Genomic DNA, 15035 nt, shown 5'->3' with positions numbered 1-15035 from the left:
ATGCTTCCCTGAAACCAAAGATAGGAGCTGAAGTGCTTCAGGAAGGGATAGGAATGATAAAAACTGACTGTGGCTGGTGCTGCCCAAATAACCAAACAGAAATCCTTCCAGTCTCAGGAGGACTTATCACTCCAAAACCTGTTTGTTTCCAGCACCAGCCCCTCTGCACAGCAGAAGCTATTTTAAGCCCTGTGATGATTCATCTCTTACTTCCAAACTTGCATTGAAGTAGGAAATGCTTCAGACTATTTTTAACAAATGTATTTAAAGACTATATAGTGTCCATTTGCTACCTGATCTTTCACAAGGACACCAAGCCCAGACCAGATGGGTGGACACTGCAAATGAGGTACAATTGCAAGGCTACCCAAACACTCTCGAAGCCTGGTGACCTAGGAAGACAACTGAAGATGTGTTTTATAGATGGCTAGTGCTGAGGGATGGCTTCTGCAGGTGGCTGTCAGCTCAGGTAGACTCTGCAACATCCAGCAATTACAAAAAGGTCACTGTATGCAAAACAGGACACACCACAGTTGATCATTACTGCAGCTGTGTCATAAAAACACACTCTGGCTTCAAAAACAAGCCTGAAAAAGCCAAACTCCTTGTTACCTCCTTCAAGGCTTTCTCTTGCTGTGCCCTAAGGGTCCCTTGGACCTGGTTTGCAGGCAAATAATGATGAAACAGCCTCAGCAATTCTATTTCAGGGACACAATTTATCTCTCAGACAAGGGGAGCCCTTTGGCAAACACAAGTAGCTGCAAATAACCTGCTCTTGTATTTTCTAAATACACCAAAATGAAAGAACAGGCTCCTTCCTATATTCAAGTAACATCATATTCACAGTTCCAACATATTTGCAGCTCCATATATCACATTAGCCTGGGAGAAAGCTATTTCTGCTGCAACTTTGACACAAAGGGAATAAAGCAACCTACCTCGATCTGCTTATCTTTGAAAATGCTGTTGATGCTGCTGTTAAAAGCTGCTCCAGAAAACATAGAGGTGATTGGATATGTCAAGTCCAGAATAGTCTTGAACACTGAGTTCATAACCTGTCAAGGCAAATAAAGGCATTTCAAAGGTAAATACATACAAGAATCTACAGTGATGTACACACTAAGCTGAGAGCCATGGGACTGCACATCCCACAGCCACCACGCTGGAAGCTTTGCTACTGTAAGTACAGAAGTTGTCAAGGGGATAGAAATCCAGCTAGAGAAGCTACAACCAGTAAGTCCTTGGATGGTGCCATAAACTTCATACAGAAAGCAGCAGGCTGTGTAGCCAGTTTGCAAGGGAAGAAGGTACAACTGCACTGCTTCCTCCTAGCCATAAATGACAGTGTCCCTCTATAGCATCATGCACAGGCTTCTGCCTGAACAAGTGCACATGAACAGTGCAGCTCAGTTCATTTCATACTGAAAGAAAGCAACAAAAAGATGGTTTTCACTCTCTTCATCACCCTCTCCACAGCACTTGTGGAAAGGAAACCGTACATCTGTAATACAGCCCCCTGTGTCTTTGTACATCTCATTTGTGGGTCACACCTCATTTTTTCTTCTGGTCTTCAATCTTTTAGCTGCCTCAGCAGAAGCACTTAGAAAAATGTGTATGGGCTTCTCTGGGACTGCAACAAGGGTCAGTCATACACTGAAGAGCTTTAAATACACTTTCTATGGATCAGTGTCCACTCTTTCTCGTTCCTAAAGTGAGTTATTGTGCTCCTCACCCACCAGCACTCAGATGCAACTATGGGCACTCTCAAAAGGCAGATAAACCAAATCTCACCAGGTTTCTGGAAGCAAATAGGTGCCTGTTACACTGGGTGTGTCTATCCAATACACATCTGAATCCTGTCAGTGAGCTTTCAGGGACTGTGCTCTTTTCCCCATTCCAAGTGTATTACATCTGTGCACTAACCTACAAGGTAAAGCAATGAGAATGCCCACACTACATTGCATGAAGGCTGCTGTGTTTGTACCATAACCCCTGCTATTGGGCTCATATCCCAATAAACCCATCCAAATTCAGTGCCTAATCCAAAACTCAATGGCATCACACTGTAAAAATGCACCAGAAGCCTAAAAACCCCAATGAACTCATCTGCAATTCAAGTTCCACTGGAAGAAATGTTTCCCTTAGATGAAATATCTTCTCTCTCTGCATGTTCTCTATAATTTAGCAAACAGCTTCCCAGACAACATGGCTTTGTACCCAGAGAGATCTGCAGCACGAGGCAGCCTCCAAACCTGCAGGCTGTTAAAGGATTTGTCATCAACATCTGGCCTCTGCTTTACTCCAGGAATGATTTAAAGTAGAGCAGGATTAGCCTACATTGTCATGTCCAGCAGCTTTTAAGTACATCTCAGGGATTTGCCCAGATAATACATGTCCAAGTATGAAAAGAAGAGAAAAAACAGGTTCTTAAAAGCAAGTTTATAAAGAGGAAAAACCCTGGAGAATGTACAAGCCTGAGCACAGAGCTGCTCTGAAGCCATCACCTTCATTCACATCTTCATCTGGGGCTCTGAGGGGGTGAGGACAGTGTGCCAATCTCACCACAGCCATACTACCCACAGCTTCAGGGTTAAATGGAATTAGGTTTGTATTTAAAATAGGGATTTGGTCTGTGACATTCCTTAGATTCATTAAACCAGGGAAAGACACATTTACAAAAAGTCCTTTAAGACTGAAGAAAAAGCTCCCCAGCTCAGCAGCAAACGTTGGGCTCTCCTTGTTGCAAGTGCTCTTTGTAATGCTGAGCCTCCACATGTTCCCTGCAATTAATGCTCACACTCATCTTGTACATGAACAGAATACTTCTAATCAATGGCTCTCTCAACAGTCTCATTTCTCATAACTGGAAGATGCCCTTTTAGCTGAGGCTCGATGGCCAACAGCCTCCCTCAGCCTTCCAAGAATAGCTGCTACCACCTACTGTTCTCAAGATAAATGAAGATCACCCTTTGGAAAGGCAGCCAGAGCCTTCCAACTTCTGCTCCACTTCATTCTTCCCTACCAACCAACAGCACAAGGACCAACACAGCTCTGGTTCCCTACAGCTGGGTTGGGGAAGCACAGCCTACAGGTATCTCTACCAGTTCTCTTAGGAGAGAGCAGGCAGAATTGGCAATTCATAGAATCCCAGCATGGTGGGGTTGGAAGGGACCTTCAGAGCTCATCCAGCCCAACCCCTGCAGAAGCAGCTCCCACCTAGACCAGGTCACACAGGAACATGTCCAGGTGGGTCTTGAAGAGCTGCAAGGAAGGAGCCTCCAGCCCCTCCCTGGGCAGCCTGGGCCAGGGCTCCCTCAGCTCAGCACCAAAGGACTTGCTCCTGGTGTTTAAGGGGAACTGTTTGTGTTGCAGCTTCATCCCATCACCCCTTGTCCTGGCACTGGATACAACAGAAAAAGTGCTGCCCCAACCTCCTGACACCCACCAGTGAGATATTGGTAACTATTAATGAGCTCCCCCCTCAGGCTTCTCCAGGCTGAGCAGCCCCAGGTCCCACAGCCTTTCCTCACAAGGAAGATGCTCCAGTCCCCTCAGCATCTTGCTGGCCCTGCACTGGCCTCTCTCCAGCACTTCCCTGTCCCTCTGCAGCTGGGGAGCCCAGCACTAGCCCCAGGACTCCAGATGAGGCCTCAGCAGGGCAGAGCAGAGGGGCAGCACAACCTCCCTGGCCCTGCTGCCCACACTCTCTTGCTGCCCCCAGGCTGCCATTGGCTTCTTGCCCACGAGGGCACGTTGCTGCTCATGGGCAGTTTATTATCAGCCAGCACTGCCAGGTCTCTCTCCTGGAGCTGCTCTCCAGCAGGTCACCCCCAGCCTGTGCTGCTGCAGGGGGTTGTTCCTCCCCAGCTGCAGGACTCTGCCCTTGTTGAACCTCAGGAGGTTCCTCTTTGCCCAGCTCTCAGCCTGCCCAGATCCCACTGACTGGCAGCACAACCTCTGGTGATTCAGCCAGTGCTCCCAGTTTGGAGCCAGCAGGGAACTTGCTGAGGGTCCCTCTGTATAAAACCTTTTCTCTGAATTCTCCAAATGACAATGTTTGATTTAGAATCCATTTCAACCCTCCAGACAATACCACTGAGAGGGTCACTATGAGCCACGAGACCTTCTCACCACATGGCACCAGATTTATCTCCTACCTCTTGATGGAAGAAATATTCAAGATTCCACCAAAACACAAACAGTGACTTTGTCTTCTGTCCTTAATGATCTCACATACAGAACCCCATCTGAAAAGCCACCAGAAGAACACTCCAGCTGGCTGACAAAGGAAAAAAAACAATGTGCCCTGTTTGGATTTTTACAAGCAGAGAAACCCAGTGAATAAACCCTTCCAAAGGGGCTGATAAAGCTTTAAAGAGGCAATTAAAAAGCATCAACTGACAGCAGAGTCATACCTTGGCAGGCAGATGCTATCCTCAAGCATCAGTGGGCTGGAGGACACCCAAAGCAGGTTCTCTGCTGCAGCTCACCAGCCCAACTCAGACAGCATGTGCACATTAAGGTGCAATCCATAACGAATCTCTGCCCTTTATTTAGGATTTGCTGGGCACTTTAAAGCTGCTGTAGCTCCCATTGCCTTTTGCTGTGCCTGAACTAGTGCCAAGTCACAGCACCCATCATGTCTTTCACCTGGAGGACTGGCACTGCTTTACTTTGCTCATCTCCTTGGGTCAAGAGGCATTTTTCCCACAGTAGGACAAGAGGAAAGGGGCTGCAGTTGCCCCAGGGGAGGTTGAGGCTGGAGCTGAGGCAGAACTGTTTCCCTGAGAGGGGTGTCAGCCCTGTGCCAGGCTGCCCAGGGAGCTGGGGCAGTGCCCAGCCCTGGAGGGATCCCAAAGCCGTGGGGCTGAGGTGCTGAGGCCGTGGGTCAGTGCTGGGCTGGGCAGGGTGAGGGCAGGGCTGGCACTGCAGCAGCTTCAGGGGCTTTAACAACCAAAGTGATTCCATGACAACATCCCTGCCTGTTCCTCCTGCCAATCCAGTTTGGTAACATTTGCCTGCTCAGATTTTGTTTGCAGGGCTCTGTCCTTGTAGCTGTTGTTTGAGAGGAAGATCTGACACACCAACAAAACGAATCAGTGTGGGATGCAAAGTGATGCACAACACGCTGCACCTACAAGGGGAGCTTTGCCTCTGACTTCCCCAGCCAAGGAGTGTTGCTGGCCCCATGGCACAGCCCTCCCCACAAACCCTTGTGCTGCATCACTCAGGGCAGTTGCCCACTGTCCCCACACTCCTCCTCCCAGTTGCCAAACCACCCTGTACCTGCCCCCCATCCCACACAGGCTATGGGTGCAGGCATCACCCTGCTATGGCAAAGATCAGCTTTTTATCTTCAAAACAACAGATGCAACAGATCAAGAAGAGTATCAGCATCCAGAATGACAGCAGCCCCATCTGACCCAAACCAGGGCTGATGGTCCTTGCCTGCCCCCTGCCCTGGGCCAGCGTGGCTGCCTTTGCAGCAGGCAGCTCAGGGAGCACCACACTGATGAGTTTTTGGCCAGAACAGCCAGAAAAAACCCAGCCACAGAACCTCCCAATGTGGCAACACTGGAGAGTGTAAGAGAGAGGCAGAACCTCACGACTGCAACCTCACTAACACCCCACATCTATTTTAGCTATCATGCAATCACAGGCAGTAAATGACTGCAGCATCCTCCCCAGCAGTACTTAATTCTCATTACAGGAAGCCTTTGAGCTACACATCCCTACACCCAGAGTATTCCATTCTTTGTGAAGCATTTCTGCTTTGAAACATTAATTCTACAATTAAACAAAACCAAGCAAACCCAGTGATGAGCAGACTTGAAAGCTTTGGGCTGGCTGGTTAAACACAGGTACAGGAGACACACAGAGGCAATGTTCAGTAAGTAGCCTGACTGGTGGTTTTCATATCCCTCTCTATTTTGACAGGAGAGTAATTTATTTCTTTGCTGCTTCATCAGGTGCAGAAAACACATCCCACTAAAATCTCCCTTCTCCCAGCTCCAAGTGTTACAACCAGAGATAAGCCAGTGTCTAAAAATACCAAAAGCAGAGAGAGAGAGAAATAACTGCAGGACAAACCCAGCATCTCTTTTGATGGATTAAAAGGGTAAGTAAGTGTCAGAGTTACCTAATCCATCACAATGAAGACATTTCAAAAAGCCCCCCACAGGCTAAAGGAGCTGGGCTGGAGGTTTTGTACAAAGAGCAATAACCTTCACCAGGAAAAGCTCACAGGCTTCAGAGAGGCAGAACCAGCAGCTTCTGTGGCAGAGAGCACTCCAGACTTTCTGCATACCATGAAGATGATGGATGTGCACAAGGGAAGGATGTGCCTCAGAGCATTTCATGCCCAGCAGCTGCCTCCTACAGCAGTCCCAGAATCTCAAGGGCTGGAAGGGAGCTGCAAAGCTCATCCAGTGCAACCCCCCTGCCAGAGCAGCACCACCTAGAGCAGGGCACACAGGGACTCATCCAGCTGGGTTGGGATGTCTCCAGAGAAGGAGCCTCCACAGCCCATCTGGGCAGCCCCTGCCAGGGCTCCCTCACCTCAACAGGGAACAAATTCTTCCTTGTGCTGCTTTGGCACCTCTTCTGTTCCAGCTTGTGCCTGTTGCCCCTTGTCCTACTATTGGCCATCCCTGAGCACAGCCTGGCTCCAGCCTCCTCACACCCACCCTTGATGTGTCTGTAACATGACTGAGCTCACCCCTCAGGCTCCTCTTCTCCAAGCTGCAGAGCCCCAGCTCCCTCAGCCTTTCATCAGAAGACAGCAGGAACAGTCCTGCAAGTGTTGGACACTGGGAATTCATCTGATGTGTCTGTCACCTCACTCACCCTCAGCTCCTTTGGGTGCATCTGTGAATCCCCAACAAACCTCCCTGCTACTACACATGGAGCTGGTGCTCAGTGAGAGGAGCTGCTCTCCTTGCTCAGGCTACAGTTGCTACAACACAGGATGACAGAAAAGAACTCAGAATAGCTACTGTCAAAAAGATTTCTAAACCTTCAAGCTACTTTGGACACTAGCTGTGATCTCAACCCAGAGAGAGTGTTTTCATGGCTTTCTTCAACTCACAATGCAACCATTCTGCTGGACAGTGCTGGTAACAGTGCAAAGGGCTTCAAACAGAGTGCTCTTCTCTTCTTTTCATTCTCAAACCCTTGAACAATTGCTGCTTTGGATGTGGGCCTGGCAAGCTTGTCAGAACACTCAGAAAAACCTCAGGTGAATCTGTTCTTCACTAACAGGATGAAATGTTTGCTCTAACAGAGATCATTTACCTCTCCTCCAGCTATTTATTTACAGATTTTAAGGCACCAAAACCTGAAACAACCTGAGGCTGGGCCAAAACCTGCTTTTTCCTTTGTGAAACATTCTCTGAGCTTTGTAATTTGTCTTCAGAAGTTTCTTCATTTCCTCTTTATTCCTGGTAACACTGAGTGTGAGTCCAGATGAGGCTGGCAAGCTCAAGGCTGCAATGCTGGAAAGGGAGCACAGCCCTGAAAACAGCTCTGCACCACAAGAGATCTGACAAGTTGACAAACAAGAAGAAATAATCCTTTGGGCAAATGCAATGAGGAAAATTCCACCACTCCAGCCTGAGCAAGAGCAAGGGCAAGAGGGCAGCCAGCCACGAGGGCTGGAGGCAAGGGGAACGTGCACACACTCACCCTGCTCAGACCCTGACCTGTAAGCATTTAATAGGGACCAGTGTGAGAAATGGAGAGTGTAAGGTTAAATGGATCTCTGATATGATTCAGTTGGGTTTATGTCCTTAACCTCAAGCCTCCTCCACTGTTGTGATCCCAATCAAGTGCTCGGTATCACAACCAGTTTATGTTTCCAGTACTTCCCAGCCCAGCCAGGCACAGGCAGTTCTTAGATATAAAGCACAAAACCCATGTTCCTCTAGCAAACAGTGATGGGGAGGTGAAAGTGTCTCATGGTCCTCTGCCCACCAGGACAGCACAAACACACAGGGGCCTCAATATGGATTTTAATGCCCCAGGCTATTTAGCTTGCAAAGTACCTGCTTTGGCACAGGGGTTGGACTGGATGCTCTCTAAAGGTCAGTTCCAACCCCTACAATTCCATGATTCTATAAGTAGGATCTTGCCAAGACACAGCAGATTCATCTCAAAGCCATGGTTAGAAGTCACTGGGGAAGGTAAAGCAGTGCACACATGCCAACTCCAGACTCCTATTTCCCCTTAAAACTCAAGCTCAAGTAAGCAGACCCAGGGCTTAAACTGAGAAAGTTCCCCCATCCTGCCCCCATTTCAGTAACAACCCCATGAAAATGTGGGTTTCATATGAACAATACAAAGTTCTAACTAGCACACTTCAGAAATAAGGCCAATCTTCACCTTCAGCCAATTTGAAGCAGCAGAACCTGGTGCCAGCAGAACTCCCCAGCTTATCCATAAACCCATTGACCCACAGAGCCACTGTTTAAAACAGCCTTCCCAAACCTTGGTTTAACTAAGAAAACGCTGTTTGGTTGGTATTAAACATGTAAATTGGTCCTGAACCAGAGCACCAAGCACTCTGGAGCTCTCAGGCCACACCATGTACTGTGCATGTAGTTTAGAGAAGGATTACCTCTGCCAATCAGTTCCACTGATAAGTGACAGCATGTGAGAATGAAAGAGAGAGAATTACACAAAAGAGAAACACATTTTGTTGAGAGTTGGAAAGGAAACAGATTCCAGCAGATAAAGAGATGATAAAACAAAGCTCACCAGGGGCTATCACAGTTAACCATCACTCTGTGGTTACAGGGTCACCAGTCCAGCATTGCAGTCCTTTCTGTGCCACAGGCACTGAAGTGCAGATGGCTGCACTGGGTTTGGGCATTGCTGCCTGCTAAAGCTTGTGGTTAAGCTCTTGCACTCCATCTGAGGAGAGAAGTGCAATGTTTCCAGTGCTTACCATGGCCCACTGCCTGGCTTTGATCCTCATCTGATTGTAGCTGCGTTCCTCAGCGTACAAGGCACTCATGAAAGCTCCAATAGACGTTCCTCCAATCATATCTACAGGGATGCCAGCTTCAATCAGTGCTCTGATAACTCCCACTTGGGAGCATCCCCTGTGCCAAGAAGAGAAAAGAGGGAGGGGGGGGAAAAAAGACATCATGAGACAAACAGCCATTCAAAGAGCAAAAGGACACAAATGCCACCTCCTAAGGGAGCTCGAGTGTGTGCCAGCTGAACTGCCAGTCTCTGCCTAAACAAGCCTCAGTGCCAGAAACAAACATTATGAATGCAGATAAATTCAGATAGACTCCCTGAGGATCCCAGGGAGCACAGACCATCCAGCCAGGCCTTGGGATGAAACACAGTGATAAGAAGCCAACAGCCAAGAACCAAGCCAAGGAGTGTGAGAGAGGCAGAAGCCAACAGGGCTTTAAAGGAGCAATGCACCACAAACCCAACCTCCTGCCTCCTCCAAGGCAGCTGCACTTCAGAGAGCTTTCCACAAGAGTCTTTTTCATTGCTTCTTCAGAGAAACTCAGCCAGCTCAGGATGACAGCACAGATTAATAATGAATTTGAAGATGGAAAACAAAGAGTAAGAAGAGACAAATGGTGATGGGAAGGCTGGAGTTTCACTCAGCACACACACCCAGGGAAGGGGCAGATGAGGAGCAATGACTGAGGGTGACACATTTCCTCAGGAGAGCAAATCTACAGTCTCCCTTGATTTCAAGAAGTGCAGAAGGACCTCAGAGCAATGATGGAGTCAAGGGACAAACAGCTGAACCTCAGCACTGATGGGACAAGAGAAAATCAGAAGCAACAATGTCCCTGCAGCAATGAACTTGTAACTAGCTCAGCTCACACAGAGAGATCTGGGAAACACTGTGGATATTCTGTGGAAAACACCAACCTAGTGCTCAGGGCAAAGTCAAAAGGCAGCTCAAGGAAAGCAGAATAAACCACAGAACATAAGAACACAGAGGCAGGATGGAGCAGCAGTTTGAAACCTCCAAGGGAGCTCAGACTTCTCACTCAAACCAAAAGAGCAGAACTTGAAAAGGCCAGAGAGAAGCACAAAAGATGAGCAGAATGGAAATGACTTCACATGAGAAGAAACCAGACTTGAATCTCTGACTGATGGGAGGAGGCACACAGGGCCAGCCAATGAGATCACCATGCAGAAAGCTTTATGCAAAGGGAAGAGTTTACAGCCAGACACATGTATGTACAACACCAAGTGGGGAAACCACTGCTACCACAAGCAAATCACAGATGGGTTTAGATGACTGGATGAAGCAAAGGTATCAGCCTGTCAGTGGCTACTAAGCACAAAAAGTTGGGGGTGTGATGTTGCATTCAGGGAGCTCAGAAGCTGATTACTGTTGCAAATACTTGTTTCTGAAGCAATCCCTTTCATCTGCCATCAGAAATGAGAGAGGAGAGGTGGAATATTTCACAGAATCAGATTCCTAGACTGGTTTGGGTTGGAAGGAACCTTAAAGCTCATCCAGTTCCATCCCTCTGCCATGGGCAGGGACACCTTCCACCAGCCCAGGTTGCTCCAAGCCCCATCCAACCTGCCCTTGAACACTTGCAGGGATGGGGCAGCCACAGCCTCTCTGTGCAGCCTGTGCCAGGGCCTCAGCACCCTCACAGGGAACAGCTTCTACCTGGTATCTCATCTGAATCTTCCCTATTTCAGTTTGGAGCCATCACAGCCTTTCCTGTCACTCCAAGCCCTTGTACAAAGTCCCTCTCCAGCTTTTCTGTTGGCCTCCAGCTTATAAACACAGAACCCCAACAGGAGAAGGTTCCCTGTCCATTCTACAGAACTATTACAGAAACAGAGAAACCAGAAGTGGAGGCTGATTTTCTTCTTACCAGCACAAAATTACAGCCTCTACTTCCCAACACTTTGTCCAGTTCATCCCAAGCACAATGATTCCTTCATCCCACCTGGATGGATGCTTTGCAGTCTGAGCCAAACAGCAGTAAAACCCTTCCTTTTCCCATTTCCATCCCATTTCTCTGCTCCCCCATGGTTTGCTCTATTTCTGTCCTCTTTCCCCTTGCTGTTTACATCCTATAAATACTTGCTAACAGCTGCCAAGTCCACCATAGGTGTCATTTGGCCAAGCTATGCTGAACACATTCTTTCCATCTAAGTAAATCCTCTCCAGCTGCTGAAATGCTTTGAGACAGGTTCTCGGTTGTGCTGGTGTAAATGACTTCAATGACAGATCTGCACCAGTGGCATCCAAGAGCAGAGAATGGCTCATTGACTTTTCCTCTCCACATTCTCCTTCCTTTACTTTACTATGGCTTCTTCTCACAAGGTGCCCCAAGTTAAGAGAGTTCTAGCTTCACCCCTGCCAGAGGGGCCCATTGTTTTTAGGCTTTTAGATGACAGGTACATTTGTGATGTAGTGACTTACAGATGGGGATGAGGCAGCAGTGAGCACCTCACACTGATGTTCTACTGAGGAACAGACCTTACACTATCCAACCTGCTTTCTGGAGAAAGCCTACATAGAATCTTTTGGGTTGTTAAAGCCCTGGAAGCTGCTGCAGTGCCAGCCCTCCCTCACCCAGCACTGACCCACAGCCCCTCAGCTCCACAGCTTTGGGATCCCTCCAGGGCTGGGCACTCCCCCAGCTCCCTGGGCAGCCTGGCACAGGGGCTGACACCCCTCTCAGAGAAACAGTTCTTCCTAATCTCTAATCATATGGACCTGTTAAGACATGTTAAGTAGTGTAAAGCATTTCTTGCTTGGTAATTTCAAAGTGGCCAGGACTAGCTCCAGCCTGATTCTCTCCCTAAAGGTGCATCCACACATCCATAAAACACAAGGCATTAGAAGTGATTGCTCTGGATCTGGTTTTACTTTGCTGTATGATGCCCCTGTACAAATAAAGTATGATGATTACCATTTCTATTGGCAAGCCATCACCTCTTGTTGTGCAGAGTCCCACAGCACCCAGCTAAATGAGTAACAGCCACGGATCCCCAGCAGCTGCATCGGTTTCAGAGCACTCAGTGATCTGCAAGATGGGATTGAAAGTACCTTTTTCTTGCTCAGGAAGGAACCTCCTATCAAGAACCAGGCTAAACTGCTATTTAGCCATGATTACAAAGCTGAGTCTTCCCATTCCAGCACCCTGAACAGGAGCATTTGTGACTGCAACTACTTGTGCAAACTAAAATCCTGAAGAAAGGCCAATGGAGCCAACTCCACCCCATTTCTCCAAGTACCATCCAGCCTCCTGAAAGATAGAAATGGTACTTTTTCCCCCTCTCCTTACAGCTTTAGGCCTTCACTGCTCCAGCAATGCCACTACACTAAACTTTTCACCAGCTCCTCATGGTTGGTTCCCTCTTGGCACTTCTTATTTCAAAGGGCCAGTGCTGCTTTAGCTCTTGTGCAGACACCTGCAAGCTGAGGCCTTTGAAACCAGCCTGAGAAACAAAGGAGGGAGCTTTAAAGCTGCAAACCAACACTGCTTTGGCTCTAGACCTCAGACCCAAACAGACAAGCAACTTCCAAACAGTTCCAGCAAGTGCCCAAAGTGAGATCATTGCTTCACTAAGTGTGACGTTAACACAGTCTGGAGTTGTCCCTCTGCATTTGCTTTTACTTTGCTGTGTGATGCTCTTGAATAAAATAACAAGAGCATTATTATTCCTCTTGCCAAGTCACCAGCTCAGTGTTGTGCAGTCCCTCCCAACACCCCTCAAAATGATAATGGGCTAAAAGGAGCACATGCTAAAAGGAGCACAGGGTGTGCAGCTCACGTGCTACTGCTAAAGAGGAAAGGAACTGAAGCCAGGAGCCTGTTAGCAGACAGAATACTAGCTCAGAAAAAGCCAGGGATCATGCACTTCTTGTAATATCAGGCACCATTTCACAGGGGGCTTGTCCTGGTTTAGGGCAACGTGTGAGAACACAAGTGTTTGGCAAGAGAAGCACAAAGGAAGATTGCTCATGCCAATGCTGTGTGTGCACACCAGGGCCAGAGCACTCCTGGGGAGAAAAGGAAGGGGTGGGGAATACCTCCAGTTGCCAGGCTGACAGAGCTGAATGTCACTGAGTCCAGAGGAAAGGAGGAAGAGGGGAATCTTGTCTTGAAGGAGTGTCTCAGAGAGGGGATGCACAGTGTGCTGCTGGAGCTGCACACACAGTTGTCCTTGGCCTCAGAGCAGCTGGATGGAGCGTTTCCCCTGCCAGGATTAACACTTGTCCCCAGGACAAGGACTCCTGGCACCAAGGACAAATGACCTAGAAGATTCATTTCAAACAATTCCCACCAGAACCCAAAGATTCACCCAAGAAGTCCAGAGTCTATATATGAACAAAGCCTCTGTTCCATTGTGTATCACTCCCTAGGACAGGTCTGGGTGATTAATTAGTGTCCTTTGCAGAGAGGGCAGAAATGGCACCAACCAGATGGAGGAGGAACTACAAATAAGAGGCACACTGGGTTTTCACCAAGGCAAGTCACAGGGCTGCTCTGTGCATCAGCTGCCCCACAGTGCCACTTACTGCACTCCCTACCAAACTCGTGCTCAGTATGCTGACAAAAGCACTGCTGAAGCACTTAAAGTCCAAGCACCAGCTCTTCTTTCCTACTGATGCTCACAAATAAAGGGCTGTGAAGCATGGAGAGGGGTTAGAGGGTTGAAGATGTGCTTCCTTGAAATAACACAGCCCAGCAAGCAGAGCACAGCCTTCCTGGAAGGTCTTGTAGGAAAACTCCTGCTCCTGGAACAAGCCTTTGCTTTCAATCCCTGAGGAAATGCCACTGGCAGGTGACTAATGCACAAAGGACAGGGCACAACTGAGAGAAGGAAAATTCTTCTGTGAGATGTGCATGTGTCAGCTCCACATATGCCTGCCAGAGCTCAGATTAGACACAGCTCTCAGGAAGAAGAGGCCAAATGCAGCAGGGTGTCTCAGATTGAAAGTGTCAGTAAGAACACAGGCTGTCCTCTGTGCTCAGGGCACTGGAGAAAACAGAAGTTATACAAAACCACAGCCTGTGCACCAATATTTGCTCCACAAGGCATGTTTAATGTATCAACAGGACATTGCCTGTCAGTGTTAGAAAGAATAAATGTGATACCTCTGAGCACACACTTATTTTGCAGAGGGTAATGGAGCAGCAAGGCTGCAGCAGGGTCACTGCACACCTCCAGAGCCCACTTCAGCTCCAGAAAGGAAGAGAAAATACAGGTCAGGCATTCAGCCTCTCCAGCAGCCATCTCCCCCTCATTGACTCATCAGGAGATTTCTCTGAATGCACTCAAGAGATGCTTTTTCCTTTGCTTAAAAGCAGGATTAAGGTCATGGCTGCTGCAGAGCTCTGCTGTGTCCTCAGCCAAAGCCTCCCTGGAGCAGGGACACAGCTCTGCACCAACACCCTGAGGTAGCAAAGTGGCAAAGCAGTGAGAAAAACAGAGAAAATGCCAAAGGGACTTCACTAAGCTCCAGTAGAGTCTCATAAACCTGAATCCAAGCACCCTGATGGCCTTAAAACTCCTGAAGAAGCAAAGCTGTACAAATAAAGCCAGCTTTTCCTTCATATAACAGTGACAGTACAGAACTGCCAGCTGAAGAACATCTTCTGTGGCAGTGGTGGTAGACTCTGCTCAGAGGCATCCTGGAGATGCTCACTGTACTGAGGCAGGGGAAAGTGAGGTGTTATTTACATCAAGGGGCATGGAGAGTGGTGTGTGGAAAAGGGAGATAAAGACAAGGTGGTTCTTTATCTAAAAAGCAGCATTTTGGGTGTGTTTTGTTGCTGATCCTGACCCTGAGTGGCACAGTCATTGATTTAGGAATCAAGCAATTCTTCTACAAGTTACAACTCTATTATCCCCAAATGGGCATTTTCAAACCCTTTGCAGCTGCAACAACACATACAAACATCACTTTGTTGGAAAGACACAAGTGGCATCACATTGCAATGTTATTTCCCAGCTGTCCCCACTATCAAACTTCCCAGCATCATAAATTTGCCAGAATAAACACAGAGATTACTGTCTGT

The 15035-nt window shown here is 48.0% G+C and overlaps 1 protein-coding gene across 4 annotated transcripts in view; it reads right to left on the bottom strand.

The window, feature by feature from the left end:
* PNPLA7 (patatin like phospholipase domain containing 7) overlaps nucleotides 1-15035 on the bottom strand; it is a 143465-nt gene that overhangs the window by 27462 nt on the left and 100968 nt on the right. For all 4 annotated transcript variants that reach the window (XM_062011637.1, XM_062011638.1, XM_062011639.1 and 1 more), the window contains exons 27-28: nucleotides 8945-9101; nucleotides 939-1055 (exon numbers count right to left, since the gene is read on the bottom strand). In XM_062011637.1, coding sequence (XP_061867621.1) covers nucleotides 939-1055; nucleotides 8945-9101 — 274 coding nt within the window. The remainder of the gene's footprint in view (nucleotides 1-938; nucleotides 1056-8944; nucleotides 9102-15035) is intronic.

The sequence above is a fragment of the Colius striatus genome, chromosome 19, assembly GCF_028858725.1.
Source record: "Colius striatus isolate bColStr4 chromosome 19, bColStr4.1.hap1, whole genome shotgun sequence".
NCBI lineage: Eukaryota > Metazoa > Chordata > Aves > Coliiformes > Coliidae > Colius > Colius striatus.
This window is presented reverse-complemented; position numbering and strand designations above follow the sequence as displayed.